This window comes from Oncorhynchus keta, chromosome 1, assembly GCF_023373465.1.
Source record: "Oncorhynchus keta strain PuntledgeMale-10-30-2019 chromosome 1, Oket_V2, whole genome shotgun sequence".
NCBI classification, from domain to species: domain Eukaryota; kingdom Metazoa; phylum Chordata; class Actinopteri; order Salmoniformes; family Salmonidae; genus Oncorhynchus; species Oncorhynchus keta.
This window is the reverse complement of record NC_068421.1, coordinates 19607436-19626409: the sequence shown is the minus strand read 5'-3', so window position 1 is coordinate 19626409 and position 18974 is coordinate 19607436. Positions and strand designations below refer to the sequence as shown.

The following is an 18974-nucleotide window of genomic DNA, read 5'->3' as shown; positions in this document are numbered from 1 at the left end:
TCTGGCACGACAGAATCTCTGTTTTCACTATTACTCGCTTATTCACACGAACACACACTTATTCTTTCTAGGATACACACTTGCTCTTTCTGTCTTCCGCTCTTCCTCGCATTTATATATAGATATATAGATATATATATATATAGATCTCTCTCTCTCTCTCTCTCTCTGTCTCTCTGTCTCTGTCTCTCTCTGTGTGTGTGTTGAAGTCAGAAGTTTACATACACCTTTGCCAAATACATTTAAACTCAGTTTTTCACAATTCCTGACATTTAATCCTTGTAAAGATTCCTTGTTTTAGGTCAGTTAGGATCACCACTTTATTGTAAGAATGTGAAATGCCAGAATAATAGTTGAGGGATTTATTTCAGCTTTCATCACATTCCCAGTGGGTCAGAAGATTACATACACTCAATTAGTATTTAGTAGCATTGCTTTTAAATTGCAATGCAGAACTCAATGCAGCTGGTAGCTGCACCAGTTATTGTCACTTTTGATTCCCCCCTTTGTTCAGGGACACATTATTCCATTTCTGTTAGTGACATGTCTGTGGAACTTATTCAGTTTATGTCTCAGTTGTTGAATCTTGTTATGTTCATGCAAATATTTACACATGTTAAGTTAGCTGAATATAAATGCAGTTGACAGTGAGAGGGCATTTCTTTTTTGCTGAGTTTATTTATATCAGCCCTCTGATTACAATGAAGAGCAAGACGTGCCATTCTGTTCTGGGCCAGCTGAAGCTTAACTAGGTATTTCCTTGCAGCACTCGACCATATGACTGGACAATAATCAAGATAAGACCAAACTCTATTCTGCAGAACTTGCTTTGTGTGGTGTCAAAAAAGCAGAGCATCTATTACGGACAGACTTCTCCCCATCTTTACAACCATTGAATCTATATGTTTTGACCATGACAGTTTACAATCTAAGGTAACGCCAAGTAAATTAGTCTCCTCAACGTGTTCAACAGCCACATCATTCATTACCAGATTCAGCTGAGGTCTAGGACTCAGGGAATGATTTGTTCCAAATATAATGCTCTTAGTTTTAGAGATGTTCAGGACCAGTTTATTACTGGCCACACATTCCAAAATTGACTGCAACTCCTTGTTAAAGGATAGGATAAAGTAATCCTTCTCACCCCCCTTAAAAGATTTAGATGCACTATTGTAAAGTGGCTGTTCCACTCGATGTCATAAGGTGAATGCACCAATTTGTAAGTCGCTCTGGATAAGAGCGTCTGCTAAATGACTTAAATGTAATGTAAATGTAAAGGTTTCAGTGACTTCATTACCTGTAGTTGCTGATGCGTAAATGGTTGAATCATCAGCATACATGGAAACACAGGCTTTGTTTAATGCCAGTGGCAGGTCATTGGTAAAAACAGAGAAGAGAAGAGTGCCTAGAGAGCTGCCTTGTGGTACGCCACACTTTACATTTGACATTAGAGAAGCTTGAAAATCCATAACACAAGTTTTTTTTCAATAACAGGTTATGGTCAATAATTTCAAAAATCTGCACTGCACTGAATTCTAACAGTACAGCTCCCACAATCTTATCAATTTCTTTCAACCAATCATCAGTAATTTGTGTCAGTGCAGTACACATTGAGTGCCCTTCTCTATAAGTATGCTGAAAGTCTGTTCATTTGTTTACATAGAAATAGCATTGTATTTGGTCAATCACATTTGTTTCCCAAAAGTTTGCTAAGATCTTATAGGTCTGCTGTTAGAACCAGTAAAGGCCACTTTTTAAAATGTATTTTTAATTTAACCATTATTTAACTAGGCAAGTCAGTAAAGAACAAATTGTTATGTACAATGATGGCCTACCAAAAGGCCTCCTGTGGGGATGGGGACTTGGATTAAAATGTAAAATATAGGACAAAACACACATCACGACAAGAGACAGCACTACATAAAGAGAGCCCTAAGACGACAACACAGCATGGCAGCAACACATGACAATAGTAGAACCAAAAAACATGAGCTGGAGCATACCCAGAAATTATTTTGTGTGGAGGTGCTGACTAACGGAATAATGAGTCGCGCACACTTATATAAACTCCCAGTAATTTACTGGGTATTTACCAATGTTTCGGCATTACTGTGACTACTTCAGGGTAATGCCAAGAATACTTGAACCAGGTTGTGTAGACAAATTGTACAATTAGTGCAACTAATGATAATGGTGAGGGGTGTGTCATAATTATTAAGTTAATTAGAATGAATTAGTGAAACTGTTAAACAATACTTTATGGCATATTAAATATATTAGGCTATCATATAGAAACAATTGAATATTGTACATCATATTAGCATCAACATACATTACTGATGATCATCAAAGGTAAGGGAATATTTATGTTAATTCTGATTTCTGTTGACTCCATGGCGGATAATTGTATTTGTTTTCTGAGCTCCATCTCAGACTATTGCATAGTTTGCTTTGTCCGTTAAGTTAAAAACAAATCTGACACAGTGGTTGCATTAAGGCTTTAAGGCATTGTTATTGGAGCCACAACCCCAAGGGGGTCATAAAGACTATTCACTGTGGACAGGATGCCTCTCCGTGTAAAAGGCTTCTCCTTGTGGGACACCTGGAATGAGAAGCTGTCGGTTTCCAGATTCCAGGAAAGTCCCAGACTCTGTTGAAAGGGGAGAGGATCCACTGCTAGGTGGATCTTTGAAGTATTTTGCAAGGTCCTCCATAGGGAGGGCCTCCATAACTGTTTTGCTATTGGATGCAATTTTGTGTAGTTTCATGTTGGACTCTGCCAACATTGCTTGTTTTTCATAGAATGTTGATAGCTTATTCTGTAGTAGTTACTGATTTCAACATCATCGACATAGAAGTTCCTCACTACATATTGCCTGGGTTCTGACCCGTGTTCCTTCTCAACCTGTAGCGCTGCTCGTCTCATGCAGTAGATGGCAACGACTGGTGAAGGGCTGTTCCCAAATTCATGGACTTTCATCCTGTACTCAGTTATGTTTCTATCTAGGTTGTTGTCTTCATACCAGAGAAACCTTAACCTCTTTGGGCTGACATCCCGTTAAAACCTCGTAGTCCGCCCCATCCCGCATGCGGGATCGTGACTACAGCCTCAAGCTCATTACCATAACGCGACATTAGCGATTTCTAAAAATTGCAAATGAAATGAAATAAATATGCCTGCTCTCAAGCTTATCCCTTTCTTAACAATCCTGTCGTCTCAGATTTTCAAAATATGCTTTAGAACCAGAGAAAATCAATAATTTGTGTAAGAGTGGTGATAGCTAGCTTAGCATTTAGCGTTAGCATTTAGCACGCAACATATTCACAAAAACCAGCAAAGGGATCAAATAAAATAATTTACCTTTGAAGAACTTCAGATGTTTCAATGAGGAGACTCTCAGTTACATAGCAGATGTCCAGTTTTTCCTGAAAGATGCTTGTGTAGGACACAACGTTCCGTTTTGTTACTATGCATTTGGCTACCGAAACTAACCGAAAATTCAGTCACCTAAACGTCGAACTTTTTTCCGAATTAACTCCATAATATCGACTGAAACATGGAAAACGTTGTTTGAATCAATCCTCAAGGTGTTTTGTCATATATCTCTTCATTGAAATGCCGTCCCTGGAAGCGTGCATTCTTCTCTGATTCGGATGGAAAAATACTGGTAGCTGACTTTTGCGCACCAATTTCCACACAGACACCGTGCGGGACACTTGGCAATTGTAGTCTCTTATGGTCAATCTTCCAATGATATGCCTACAAATACGTCACAATGCTGCAGACACCTGGGGGAAACGATAGGAAGTGTCCGTTCATTCCTGTCGCATTCACAGCCATATAAGGAGATCATGGAAAACGTGCCGTCAGAAATCCTGTTGATTTCCTGGTCGCTCAAACATCTTGGTTTTGCCTGTAGATTTTGTTCTATGGCACTCACAGTGAAAATCTTTGCAGTTCTGGAAACGTCAGAGTGTCTTCTTTCCAAAACTATCAATTCCAAGCATAGTCGAGCATCTTTTCGTGACAAAATATTGCGCTAAAAACGGGCACGTCTTTTTATCCAAAAATGAAATACTGCCCCTATAGGACTAACAGGTTTTAACAGAATAATAATATAACAGCCAGTGAAAGTGCAGGGCGCCAAATTCAAAACATCAAAAATCTCATTATTAAAATTTCTCAAACATACATGTATCTCATACCATTTTAAAGGCAATCTTGTTGTTAATCCCACCACAGTATACGATTTCAAATATGATTTAGAGCAAAAGCACCACAACGATTGTTAGGTCACCACCAAACGACAATAAAGACAGCCATTTTTCCAACCAAAGATAGCAGTCACAAAAAGCACAAATAGAGAAATTCATCACTGATCTTTGATGATCTTCATCAGATGACACTCGTAGGACTTCATGTTACACAATACATGTATGTTTTGTTTGATAAAGTTCATATTTATCAAAATATGAGTTTACATTGGCGCGTTTTATTCACTAGTTCCAAAATCATCCAGTGATTTTGCATAGCCACATCATTCAACATAAATAATCATTATAAATGTCGATGATAATACAAGTTATACACATGGAATTATAGATATACCTCTCCTTAATACAACCGCTGTGTCTGATTTCAAAAAAACTTTACGGAATAAGCAAACCATGCAATAATCTGAGACGGCGCTCAGAAAATTTGTCAAAATAGCCGCCATGTTGGCGACAAACAAGAAATTACATGATAAATATTCCCTTACCTTTGATCTTCATCAGAAAGAACTCCAGGAATCCCAGGTCCACAATACATGTTTGTTTTGTTCGATAATGTCCGTTATTTATGTCCAAATAGCTCCTTTTGTTAGCGCGTTTGGTATACATATCCAAATGCTCATTCTGGTCAGCGTTACGTCGGACAAAAAGTTTAAAAAGTTATATTACAGGTCGAAGAAACATTTCAAACTAAGTACCGAATCAATCATTAGGATGTTTTTAACATATAGCTTCAATAAAGTTCCAACCGGAGTATTCCTTTGTGTCTTGATGAGCAATGGAACGCAAGTGGATACCATGAGGAATGCGCGTGATCAGAAAATGGCTGACTGCTAGTCACCTGATACATTGTCCCACAACACAGTAGAAGTCTCATTCAAATTTATATAGACTGTTGACATCTAGGGGAAGCCCTAGGAAGTGCAACATCATTAATATCTCAAGGGGATTTCAATGGGAACTGTGGTGAATACATAACAAGCTCAGATTTCTCACTTCCTGTTTTGATTTCTCCTCAGGATTTTGCCTGCCATATGAGATATGTTATACTCACAGACATCATTCACACAGTTTTAGAAACTTTAGTGTTTGCCATCCAATACTAATAATAATATGCATATATTAGCAACTGAGACTGAGGAGCAGGCCGTTTACTTTGGGCAACTTATTCATCCAAGCTACTCAATACTGCCCCCCAGCCATAAGAAGTTAATGACTCCAATTTAAGTGTATGTAAACTTCTGACTTCAACTGTATGTGTGCATATTAGACTGGTGAACAGGTACTGAGTGTCTGTGTAAATCAGGAAATGTGTGTATGCTGCATAAATGCCTTGTGATAAATGCTGATTCCAGCATTGTGGACTGCTGAGTGGTATCTGTGATGTGACTGGTCAGTCAGTCTCGCTGGGGGTGGGGTGAAGTTTCCAACAGGTACAGATCTAGGATCAGTTTCCCGCCCCCAGTCCTTATCTTTACCAAAATTGACCCTTACCAAAACTGACCAAAGAAGCATCTAGGGGCAACTTCACACTACTCCGTCATTCAAGTCTGTCAGGTTACAGTCCTTTGTGTTTTCTACTAAGGTCTGGACGCAAGCTGTTTCCTGTCTGCAGGAGATGCTACTTCCTGCTGACCTGGTGTGTGTGTGTGTGTGTGTGTGTGTGTGTGTGTGTGTGTGTGGGGGGGGGTACTTAAGTAAAAATACTTTTAGGTACTACTTAAGTAGTTTTTTTGGTTACTATTTTTACTTTTGAGAACTTACTCCACTATATTCATAAAGAAAATAATGTACTTTTTCTCCATACATTTTCCCTGACACCTAAAAGTACTCGTTACACTGTAGATAGGGTCAGTTGTTCTGGCTGATATAGTCCTATACACTAGATAGGGTCAGTTGTTCTGGCTGATACAGTCCTATACACTGTAGATAGGGTCAGTTGTTCTGGCTGATACAGTCCTATACACTGTAGATAGGGTCAGTTGTTCTGGCTGATATAGTCCTATACACTAGATAGGGTCAGTTGTTCTGGCTGATACAGTCCTATACACTGTAGATAGGGTCAGTTGTTCTGGCTGATACAGTCCTATACACTGTAGATAGGGTCAGTTGTTCTGGCTGATACAGTCCTATACACTGTAGATAGGGTCAGTTGTTCTGGCTGATACAGTCCTATACACTGTAGATATGGTCAGTTGTTCTGGCTGATACAGTCCTATACACTGTAGATAGGGTCAGTTGTTCTGGCTGATATAGTCCTATACACTAGATAGGGTCAGTTGTTCTGGCTGATACAGTCCTATACACTGTAGATAGGGTCAGTTGTTCTGGCTGATACAGTCCTATACACTGTAGATAGGGTCAGTTGTTCTGGCTGATACAGTCCTATACACTGTAGATAGGGTCAGTTGTTCTGGCTGATACAGTCCTATACACTAGATAGGGTCAGTTGTTCTGGCTGATACAGTCCTATACACTATAGATAGGGTCAGTTGTTCTGGCTGATATAGTCCTATACACTAGATAGGGTCAGTTGTTCTGGCTGATACAGTGTAGATGTGGTCAGTTGTTCTGGCTGATACAGTCCTATACACTGTAGATAGGGTCAGTTGTTCTGGCCGATACAGTCCTATACACTGTAGATAGGGTCAGTTGTTCTGGCTGATACAGTCCTATACACTGTAGATATGGTCAGTTGTTCTGGCTGATACAGTCCTATACACTGTAGATAGGGTCAGTTGTTCTGGCTGATATAGTCCTATACACTAGATGGGGTCAGTTGTTCTGGCTGATACAGTCCTATACACTGTAGATAGGGTCAGTTGTTCTGGCTGATATAGTCCTATACACTAGATAGGGTCAGTTGTTCTGGCTGATACAGTCCTATACACTGTAGATAGGGTCAGTTGTTCTGGCTGATACAGTCCTATGCACTGTAGATATGGTCAGTTGTTCTGGCTGATACAGTCCTATACACTGTAGATATGGTCAGTTGTTCTGGCTGATACAGTCCTATACACTGTAGATATGGTCAGTTGTTCTGGCTGATACAGTCCTATACACTGTAGATAGGGTCAGTTGTTCTGGCTGATACAGTCCTATACACTAGATAGGGTCAGTTGTTCTGGCTGATACAGTCCTATACACTATAGATAGGGTCAGTTGTTCTGGCTGATATAGTCCTATACACTAGATAGGGTCAGTTGTTCTGGCTGATACAGTGTAGATGTGGTCAGTTGTTCTGGCTGATACAGTCCTATACACTGTAGATAGGGTCAGTTGTTCTGGCCGATACAGTCCTATACACTGTAGATAGGGTCAGTTGTTCTGGCTGATACAGTCCTATACACTGTAGATATGGTCAGTTGTTCTGGCTGATACAGTCCTATACACTGTAGATAGGGTCAGTTGTTCTGGCTGATATAGTCCTATACACTAGATAGGGTCAGTTGTTCTGGCTGATACAGTCCTATACACTGTAGATAGGGTCAGTTGTTCTGGCTGATATAGTCCTATACACTAGATAGGGTCAGTTGTTCTGGCTGATACAGTCCTATACACTGTAGATAGGGTCAGTTGTTCTGGCTGATACAGTCCTATGCACTGTAGATATGGTCAGTTGTTCTGGCTGATACAGTCCTATACACTGTAGATATGGTCAGTTGTTCTGGCTGATACAGTCCTATACACTGTAGATATGGTCAGTTGTTCTGGCTGATACAGTCCTATACACTGTAGATATGGTCAGTTGTTCTGGCTGATACAGTCCTATACACTGTAGATAGGGTCAGTTGTTCTGGCTGATACAGTCCTATACACTGTAGATAGGGTCAGTTGTTCTGGCTGATACAGTCCTATACACTAGATGGGGTCAGTTGTTCTGGCTGATCCAGTCCTATACACTGTAGATAGGGTCAGTTGTTCTGGCTGATACAGTCCTATACACTGTAGATAGGGTCAGTTGTTCTGGCTGATACAGTCCTATACACTAGATAGGGTCAGTTGTTCTGGCTGATACAGTCCTATACACTGTAGATAGGGTCAGTTGTTCTGGCTGATACAGTCCTATACACTATAGATATGGTCAGTTGTTCTGGCTGATACAGTCCTATACACTAGATAGGGTCAGTTGTTCTGGCTGATACAGTCCTATACACTGTAGATATGGTCAGTTGTTCTGGCTGATACAGTCCTATACACTGTAGATATGGTCAGTTGTTCTGGCTGATACAGTCCTATACACTGTAGATAGGGTCAGTTGTTCTGGCTGATACAGTCCTATACACTGTAGATAGGGTCAGTTGTTCTGGCTGATACAGTCCTATACACTGTAGATAGGGTCAGTTGTTCTGGCTGATACAGTCCTATACACTGTAGATAGGGTCAGTTGTTCTGGCTGATACAGTCCTATACACTGTAGATAGGGTCAGTTGTTCTGGCTGATACAGTCCTATACACTGTAGATAGGGTCAGTTGTTCTGGCTGATACAGTCCTATACACTGTAGATAGGGTCAGTTGTTCTGGCTGATACAGTCCTATACACTGTAGATAGGGTCAGTTGTTCTGGCTGATACAGTCCTATACACTGTAGATAGGGTCAGTTGTTCTGGCTGATACAGTCCTATACACTGTAGATAGGGTCAGTTGTTCTGGCTGATACAGTCCTATACACTGTAGATAGGGTCAGTTGTTCTGGCTGATACAGTCCTATACACTGTATATAGGGTCAGTTGTTCTGGCTGATACAGTCCTATACACTGTAGATATGGTCAGTTGTTCTGGCTGATACAGTCCTATACACTGTAGATATGGTCAGTTGTTCTGGCTGATACAGTCCTATACACTGTAGATAGGGTCAGTTGTTCTGGCTGATACAGTCCTATACACTGTAGATAGGGTCAGTTGTTCTGGCTGATACAGTCCTATACACTGTAGATAGGGTCAGTTGTTCTGGCTGATACAGTCATATACACTGTATATAGGGTCAGTTGTTCTGGCTGATACAGTCCTATACACTGTAGATATGGTCAGTTGTTCTGGCTGATACAGTCCTATACACTGTAGATAGGGTCAGTTGTTCTGGCTGATACAGTCCTATACACTGTAGATATGGTCAGTTGTTCTGGCTGATACAGTCCTATACACTGTAGATAGGGTCAGTTGTTCTGGCTGATACAGTCCTATACACTGTAGATAGGGTCAGTTGTTCTGGCTGATACAGTCCTATACACTGTAGATATGGTCAGTTGTTCTGGCTGATACAGTCCTATACACTGTAGATAGGGTCAGTTGTTCTGGCTGATACAGTCCTATACACTGTAGATAGGGTCAGTTGTTCTGGCTGATACAGTCCTATACACTGTAGATAGGGTCAGTTGTTCTGGCTGATACAGTCCTATACACTGTAGATATGGTCAGTTGTTCTGGCTGATACAGTCCTATACACTGTAGATAGGGTCAGTTGTTCTGGCTGATACAGTCCTATACACTGTAGATAGGGTCAGTTGTTCTGGCTGATACAGTCCTATACACTGTTGATAGGGTCAGTTGTTCTGGCTGATACAGTCGTATACACTGTAGATATGGTCAGTTGTTCTGGCTGATACAGTCCTATACACTGTAGATGGGGTCAGTTGTTCTGGCTGATACAGTCCTATACACTGTAGATAGGGTCAGTTGTTCTGGCTGATACAGTACTATACATGGACCATCTACATAGACCATACTTACTGTCATTGCAATGTGCCATTGGGACCCATTCATTCAACAAGATGTCTAGAAATGTCCTCTACAGTATGTGTAAGTAAACTAGTGTTATAGTAGGTAGGGTTGTCTAGTGTGAGAACCAGTCCTTGCTCTAAGTACATGGCATGTTTTGTATATGTTTGTGTGTGTGTGTTACCTACTGCTCTCCCTTAACCCTTTCTGTGTGTTCTTCCAGATGTATGGTCGCTACACACAGGAGTTGGTACTGCTCTCCCTTAACCCTTTCTGTGTGTTACCGACTGCTCTCCCTTAACCCTGTCTGTGTGTTCTTCCAGATGTATGGTCGCTACACACAGGAGTTGGTACTGCTCTCCCTTAACCCTTTCTGTGTGTTCTTCCAGATGTATGGTCGCTACACACAGGAGTTGGTACTGCTCTCCCTTAACCCTGTCTGTGTGTTCTTCCAGATGTATGGTCGCTACACACAGGAGTTGGTACTGCTCTCCCTTAACCCTTTCTGTGTGTTCTTCCAGATGTATGGTCGCTACACACAGGAGTTGGTACTGCTCTCCCTTAACCCTGTCTGTGTGTTCTGCCAGATGTATGGTCGCTTCACACAGGAGTTGGTACTGCTCTCCCTTAACCCTTTCTGTGTGTTCTTCCAGATGTATGGTCGCTACACACAGGAGTTGGTACTGCTCTCCCTTAACCCTGTCTGTGTGTTCTTCCAGATGTATGGTCGCTTCACACAGGAGTTGGTACCGCTCTCCCTTAACCCTTTCTGTGTGTTCTTCCAGATGTATGGTCGCTACACACAGGAGTTGGTACTGCTCTCCCTTAACCCTGTCTGTGTGTTCTTCCAGATGTATGGTCGCTACACACAGGAGTTGGTACTGCTCTCCCTTAACCCTTTCTGTGTGTTCTTCCAGATGTATGGTCGCTACACACAGGAGTTGGTACTGCTCTCCCTTAACCCTGTCTGTGTGTTCTTCCAGATGTATGGTCGCTACACACAGGAGTTGGTACTGCTCTCCCTTAACCCTATCTGTGTGTTCTTCCAGATGTATGGTCGCTACACACAGGAGTTGGTACTGCTCTCCCTTAACCCTTTCTGTGTGTTCTTCCAGATGTATGGTCGCTACACACAGGAGTTGGTACTGCTCTCCCTTAACCCTTTCTGTGTGTTCTTCCAGATGTATGGTCGCTACACACAGGAGTTGGTACTGCTCTCCCTTAACCCTTTCTGTGTGTTCTTCCAGATGTATGGTCGCTACACACAGGAGTTGGTACCGCTCTCCCTTAACCCTTTCTGTGTGTTCTTCCAGATGTATGGTCGCTTCACACAGGAGTTGGTACCTCTCTCCCTTAACCCTTTCTGTGTGTTCTTCCAGATGTATGGTCGCTACACACAGGAGTTGGTACCGCTCTCCCTTAACCCTTTCTGTGTGTTCTTCCAGATGTATGGTCGCTACACACAGGAGTTGGTACTGCTCTCCCTTAACCCTTTCTGTGTGTTCTTCCAGATGTATGGTCGCTACACACAGGAGTTGGTACTGCTCTCCCTTAACCCTTTCTGTGTGTTCTTCCAGATGTATGGTCGCTTCACACAGGAGTTGGTACTGCTCTCCCTTAACCCTTTCTGTGTGTTCTTCCAGATGTATGGTCGCTACACACAGGAGTTGGGGGCGTATGCTAAAGAAGAGGCAGCTCGCCTGAGGGAGGAGGGGGGTTGGAGGCGCTCGGTCAGAGAACGCTCACGCTCTCTGGAACTTTTGGAGTACGACAGGAGCCGCTGTGCCAAGTGTCGCAGTGAGTACTGACCACTCCAGCTGGACTGTAACTGTATTCTCTCACCAGGTGTCTGTGTCTCTGTCACACTGTACTTTGTTACTGTGAAACAAGCCTCACATCAAGTCAACTTTCCCAGATACCATGTAGTTATATTGTTACACTCCAGTTTATTTATGTTTGTATTGGAGGGATTTGGGAGGGAGAATTTTAGTGTTTGTACAGTGTGTGTGGTGTGTTTGCATGTGAGGTTGTGTAAGCCACATCATTCCATTTACTGTTGATGTTGATAATAGTGATTATGAATGTGTGTGTGGTGTGTTTGCATGTGAGGTTGTGTAAGCCACATCATTCCAGTTACTGTTGATGTTGATAATAGTGATTATGAATGTGTGACTGAAAGGAACATCTCCACAGTGTACAGGGACACTATTTGTACTGGGACACCAGGCTCGACACCAGTCTAAATGCAGCAGGGGTAGTCAACCGGAGGTACTGCCGTGGGTCTGCAAAAAATGTAAATACTTTACATAGAACAAAAATACTAATGCAACATTCAACGATTTTACAGAGATGCAGTTCATATAAGGAAATCAGTCAATTGAAATATATTAATTCGGCCCTAATCTATGGATTTCACATGACTGGGCAAGGGAGCAGCCATGGGTGGGCCTGGGAGGGAATAGGCCCACCCACTTGGAAGCCAGGCCCACACACTGGGGAGCCAGGCCCTGCCAATCAGAATTATTTTTCTACACAAAAGGGCTTTATTACAGACCGAAATACTCCTCAGTTTTATCAGCTCTCTGGGTTGCCCATGAGGTTGAAGGAATTGTCTTTAGAGATCCGAGACAGGATTGTGTGAGGCACAAATCTGGGGAAGGGTACCAAAAGATGTCTGCAGCATTGAAAGTCCCCAAGAACACAGTGGCCTCCACCAATCTTATATGGAAGGAGTTTGGAACCACCTAGACTCTTCCTAGAACTGACCTCCCGGTCAAACTGAGACATCAGGAGAGAATGGTCTTAGTTAGGGAGGTGACCAAGAACCCGATGGTAACTCTGACAGTGCTCCAGAGTTCCTCTGTGGAAATGGGAGAACGTTCCAGAAGGACAACCAACTCAGCAGCACTCCACCAATCAGGCCTTTATGGTAGTGGCCAGATGGAATCCACTCATCAGGAAAAGGCACCGAACGGACTCTCAAACCATGATAAACAAGATTCTCTGGTCTGATAAAACCGACATTAAATTCTTTGGCCTGAATGCCAAGAGTCACGCCTGGAGGAAACTTTGCACTATCCCTACGGTAAAGCATGGTAGTGGTAGCATCATGCTGTGAGGAAGTTTTTCAGCAGCAGGGACTGGGAGATGAGTCAGGATCGAGGCAAAGATGAGCAGAGCGAAGTACAGAGATCCTTCATCAAAAAACGCTCCAGAGCGCTCAGGACCTCAGACGGGGGCGAAGGTTCACCTTCCAACAGGACGACGACCCTAAGCACACAGCCAAGACAACGCAGAAGTGGCTTCGGGACAAGTCTCTGAAAGTCCTTCAGTGGCCGAGTAAGAGCCCGGACTTGAACCAATCTAACATCTCTGGAGACCTGAAAATAGCTGTGCAGCGACGCTCCCCATCCAACCTGACAGAGCTTGGGAGAATCTGCAGAGAAGAATTGGAGAAACTCCCCAAATACAGGTCCCCAAATATAGGTGTTCCAAGCTTGTAGCGTCACACCCAAAAGAAGACTCAAGGTTGTAATCACTGCTAAAGGTGCTTCAGCAAAGTACTGATTTAAGGGTCTGAATGTGATGTATACAAGTCGGAAGTTTACTTACACTTAGGTTGGAGTCATTAAAACTTGTTTTTCAACCACTCCACAAACTATAGTTTTGGCAAGTCTGTTAGGACATCTACTTTTTTCATGACACAAGTCATTTTTCCAACAATTGTTTACAGACAGATTATTTCACATATGTATCACAATTCCAGTGGGTCAGAAGTTTACCTACACTAAGTTGACTGTGCCTTTAAACAGCTTGGAAAATTCCAGAAAATGATGTCATGGCTTTAGAAGCTTCTGACAGGCTAATTAACATTATTTGAGTCAACTGGAGGTGTACCTGTGATTGCATTTCAAGGCCTACCTTCACTTCAAACTCAGTGCCTCTGTGCTTGATGTCATGGGAAAATCAAAAGAAATCAGCCAAGACCTCAGAAAAAAATTGTAGACCTCCACAAGTCTGGTTCATCCTTGGGAGCATTTTCCAAATGCCTGAAGGTACCACGTTCATCTATACAAACAATAGTACGCAAGTATAAACACCATGGGTCCACGCAGCTGTCATACCGCTCAGGAAGGAGACTCGTTCTGTCTCCTAGAGATTTAACATACTTTGGTGTGAAAAGTGCAAATCAATCCCAGAACAAAAGCAAAGGACCTTGTGAAGATGCTGGAGGAAACCGGTACAAAAGTATCTATATCCACAGTAAAAACGAGTCCTATAGCGACATAACTTGAAAGGCCGCTCAGCAAGGTAGAAGCCACCTCTCCAAAACCGCTGTAAAAGAGCCAGACTATTGTTTGCAACTGCACATGGGGACAAAGATCGTACTTTTTGGAGAAATGTCCTCTGGTCTGATGAAACAAAAATAGAACTGTTTGGCCATAATGACCATCGTTATGTTTGGAGGAAAAAGGGGGAGGCTTGCAAGCAGAAGAACACCATCCCAACTGTGAAGCACAGGGGTGGCAGCATCATGTTGTGGGGGAGGGTCTGCAGGAGGGTCTGGTGCACTTCACAAAATAGATGACATCACAAGGATGTATTGAAGCAACATGTCAAAGTTAAAGATTGGTCACAAATGTCTTCCAAATGGACAATGACCCCAAGCATGCTTCCAAAGTTGTGGCAAAATGGCTTAAGGACAACAGAGTCAGGGTATTGGAGTGGCCATCACAAAGCCCTGACCTCAATCCTATACAAAATGTGTTGGCAGAACTGAAGAAGCGTGTGCGAGCAAGGATCCTACAAACCTGAATCAGTTACACCAGCTTTGTCAGGAGGATTGGGCCAAAATTCACTCTACTTATTGTGAGAATCTTGTGGAAGGCTACCCAAACTATTTGATCCAAGTTAAACAATTTAAAGGCTACCAAATACTAATTGATTGTAATGTAAATGTCTGACCCACTGGAAATGTGTTGAAAAAAAGACAGAAATGCTGAACTAAATCATTCTCTCTACTATTATTCTGACATTTCACATTCTTAAAATAAAGTGGTGATCCTAACTGACTTAAGACAGGGAATTTGTACTAGGATTAAATGTCAGAAATTGTGTAACTGAGTTTAAATGTATTTGGCTAAGGTGTATGTAAACTTCCGACTTCAACTGTATATGTTGCTCATTGATTTCCTCTTGGTAAATGAAGCTGAATGTTATGGCAGTGTCTTTCCCCTCATCACACTTCCAGCCCATCACTCTTGGGAGGTGTGTGTGTGTGTGTGTTCAATTTGAGCTGTGGTTATGGGCCTCTGTATCTGCAACAGCTTTATACAGATAGGCAATTACACACAAACGCACGCGCGCACACACACACACACACACACACACACACACACACACACACACACACACACACACACACACACACACACACACACACACACACACACACACACACACACACACACACACACACACACACACACACACACACACACACACACACACTATCTAGAGGAGAACGTTTGGTAATGCCATTAGCAGAACGCAGAATGGATAATCTCTTCAGATCACACTGAACACCTATCAATAGAATGATACTTATATATGGCTCATTTTACAAGTACATTCTGTCACACAAAGTGAGTCTCGCTATAGAAAATGATAACCAAAGTGGAATGGGTGCTTTTGCATGGATATCCCAGCAGGGGGAACAGTTGAGCTATAGGACGATATAAGATGGGGCTGAAATACAGAGCAGGGGAATGGTGATTGGAACCCTTGATTGAAAAAGAGAAACTGAGAGAGTACAAGGAGAGAGGGAGAGTGAGGCTGAATTACACAGACTGGCTCTGTTACCGTGGTGTTGCATTACCAGGGAGACTGGGTGAAATCTCAACCACAGAGGTTTGGTTACGCTAGCTAGGATCATCTACGGTCAGAAATGCTGGGGACAGTCAGGATGGGAGCACAATTCTCTGGGTATCTCCCTCTCTTTTGTCAATATGAATTGATTGTCTTGTTTTGCTAATGTAAAGTTTGATTCTGATATTTTGTAGGTGTAATAAAACATGATTGGAGGCCCTCCATCCACTCCAGACTGAGGTTGTGATGTAGTGGTTACACAGCTACACGAAATATACAAAGTATGTAGACACCCTTTCAATTGAGGGGATTTGGCTATTTCAGCCACACCCGTTGCTGACGAGCTCACCGCCATGCAATCTCCATAGACAAACATTTACTAGTAGAATTGCCTTATCTAAGTCAGTATGTCAAATGTACTTTTGGTCATTTAGTGTATGGTTGGTGTGTGTGTGAAACAGTGGATTGTTGTGTAATGAATTATGTTAAGAGCTCAGTCATAAGAACAGGCATGAAATATTCAGTGACAAGAGTCCACTGGACTAGCCGTCACAACACACACAGAGTCAAACTTCCACGCTCCCTTTCACACACGCACAAACACACACAGATTTTCCAGGTGGAACAGTGGGGTCTCATGCTGTGGGGGTTTGGGGGTGGGGTGTCACAGGTACCCCAGGGCTGTCTGTCTGTAGCCCAGTTGTGGGAATGACAGGCCTCAGTGTTCTGTCACTCAAACCTATTGATGTCGAAGTCCCCAAGAAGGTACATTGTCCTAGGACACACACACACAGCCGATCTGCAGCTGTTTTTTCAGAGAAATTACACTGACACTCCTTTCCTCCGTTCTCTTTCTCTACACATCTCCTTCCCCCTCTGGCTCGCTCTCTCTCTGCCCCCTCTGGCTCGTGCTCTCTCTCTCTCTCTGCCCCCTCTGGCTCGCTCTCTCTCTCTGCCCCCTCTGGCTCGCTCTCTCTCTCTCTCTCTGCACCCTCTGGCTCACTCTCACTCTCTCTCTATCTGCCCCCTCTGGCTCTGCCCCCTCTGGCCCTCTGGCTCGCTCTCGCTCTCGCTCTCTCCGCCCCGCAGGCTCTCTCTCGCTCTCTCCGCCCCGCAGGCTCTCTCTCGCTCTCTCCGCCCCGCAGGCTCTCTCTCGCTCTCTCCGCCCCGCAGGCTCTCTCTCGCTCTCTCCGCCCCGCAGGCTCTCTCTCGCTCTCTCCGCCCCGCAGGCTCTCGCTCGCTCTCTCCGCCCCGCAGGCTCTCGCTCGCTCTCTCCGCCCCGCAGGCTCTCGCTCGCTCTCTCCGCCCCGCAGGCTCTCGCTCGCTCTCTCCGCCCCGCAGGCTCTCGCTCGCTCTCTCGCCCCGCAGGCTCTCGCTCGCTCTCTCCGCCCCGCAGGCTCTCTCTCTCTCTCTCTCTCTCTCTCTCTCTGGCTCTCTCTCTCTCTGGCTCTCTCTCTCTCTCTCTCTCTCTCTCTCTCTCTCTCTGGCTCTCTCTCTCTCTCTCTCTCTCGCTCTCTCTCTCTCTCTCTCTCTGGCTCTTTTTCTCTCTCTCTCTCTCTCTCTGGCTCTCTCTCTCTCTCTCTCTGCCCCCTCTGTCTCTCTCTCTCTGCCCCCTCTCGCTCTCTCTGCCCCCTCTCGCTCTCGCTCTCTCTCTGTCTCTCGCTCTCTCTCTGTCTCTCTCTCTCTCTCTCTCTCTCTCTCTCTCTCTCTCTCTCTCTCTCTCTCTCTCTCTCTCTCTCTCTCTCTGTCTCTGTCTCTGGCTCTGGCTCTCTCTCTCTCTCTCTCTCTCTGGCTCTCTCTCTCTCTCTGTCTCTGTCTCTCTCTGGCTCTCTCTCTCTCTCTCTCTCTCTCTGGCTCTCTCTCTCTCTCTCTCTCTCTCTCTGGCTCTCTCTCTCTCTGGCTCTCTCTCTCTCTCTCTGGCTCTCTCTCTCTCTCTCTGGCTCTCTCTCTCTCTCTCTCTCTCTGGCTCTCTCTCTCTCTCTCTGCCCCCTCTCGCTCTCTCTCTCTGCCCCCTCTCGCTCTCTCGCTCTGCCCCCTCTCGCTCTGCCCCCTCTCGCTCTCTCTCGCTCTGCCCCCTCTCGCTCTCTCTCGCTCTCTCTCGCTCGCTCTCTCCGCCCCGCAGGCTCTCGCTCGCTCTCTCCACCCCCCTCTCGCTCGCTCTCTCCGCCCCGCAGGCTCTCGCTCGTTCTCTCCGCCCCCCTCTCGCTCGCTCTCTCCGCCCCGCAGGCTCTCGCTCGCTCTCTCCGCCCCGCAGGCTCTCGCTCGTTCTCTCCGCAACGCAGGCTCTCGCTCGCTCTCTACGCCCCGCAGGCTCTCGCTCGCTCTCTCCGCCCCGCAGGCTCTCGCTCGTTCTCTCCGCAACGCAGGCTCTCGCTCGCTCTCTCCGCCCCGCAGGCTCTCGCTCGCTCTCTCCGCCCCGCAGGCTCTCGCTCGCTCTCTCCGCCCCGCAGGCTCTCGCTCGCTCTCTCCGCCCCGCAGGCTCTCTCTCGCTCTCTCCGCCTCGCAGGCTCTCTCTCGCTCTCTCTCCGCCCCCTCTCGCTCGCTCTCTCCGCCCCGCAGGCTCTCGCTCGTTCTCTCCGCAACGCAGGCTCTCGCTCGTTCTCTCCGCCCCGCAGGCTCTCGCTCGTTCTCTCCGCCCCGCAGGCTCTCGCTCGTTCTCTCCGCCCCGCAGGCTCTCGCTCGTTCTCTCCGCCCCGCAGGCTCTCGCTCGTTCTCTCCGCCCCGCAGGCTCTCGCTCGCTCTCTCCGCCCCGCAGGCTCTCGCTCGCTCTCTCCGCCCCGCAGGCTCTCGCTCGCTCTCTCCGCCCCGCAGGCTCTCGCTCGCTCTCTCCGCCCCGCAGGCTCTCGCTCGTTCTCTCCGCCCCGCAGGCTCTCGCTCGCTCTCTCCGCCCCGCAGGCTCTCGCTCGCTCTCTCCGCCCCGCAGGCTCTCGCTCGCTCTCTCCGCCCCGCAGGCTCTCGCTCGCTCTCTCCGCCCCGCAGGCTCTCGCTCGCTCTCTCCGCCCCGCAGGCTCTCGCTCGCTCTCTCCGCCCCGCAGGCTCTCGCTCGCTCTCTCCGCCCCGCAGGCTCTCGCTCGCTCTCTCCGCCCTCCTCTCGCTCGCTCTCTCCGCCCCCCTC

The 18974-nt window shown here is 45.4% G+C and overlaps 1 protein-coding gene across 3 annotated transcripts in view; it reads left to right on the top strand.

Annotated features, from left to right (window-relative positions):
* Positions 1-18974, top strand: part of LOC118394565 (chloride channel protein 2-like) — a 240282-nt gene that overhangs the window by 61499 nt on the left and 159809 nt on the right. For all 3 annotated transcript variants that reach the window (XM_052517322.1, XM_052517280.1, XM_052517300.1), the window contains exon 2: positions 11635-11788. In XM_052517322.1, the coding sequence (XP_052373282.1) occupies positions 11635-11788 (154 nt within the window). The remainder of the gene's footprint in view (positions 1-11634; positions 11789-18974) is intronic.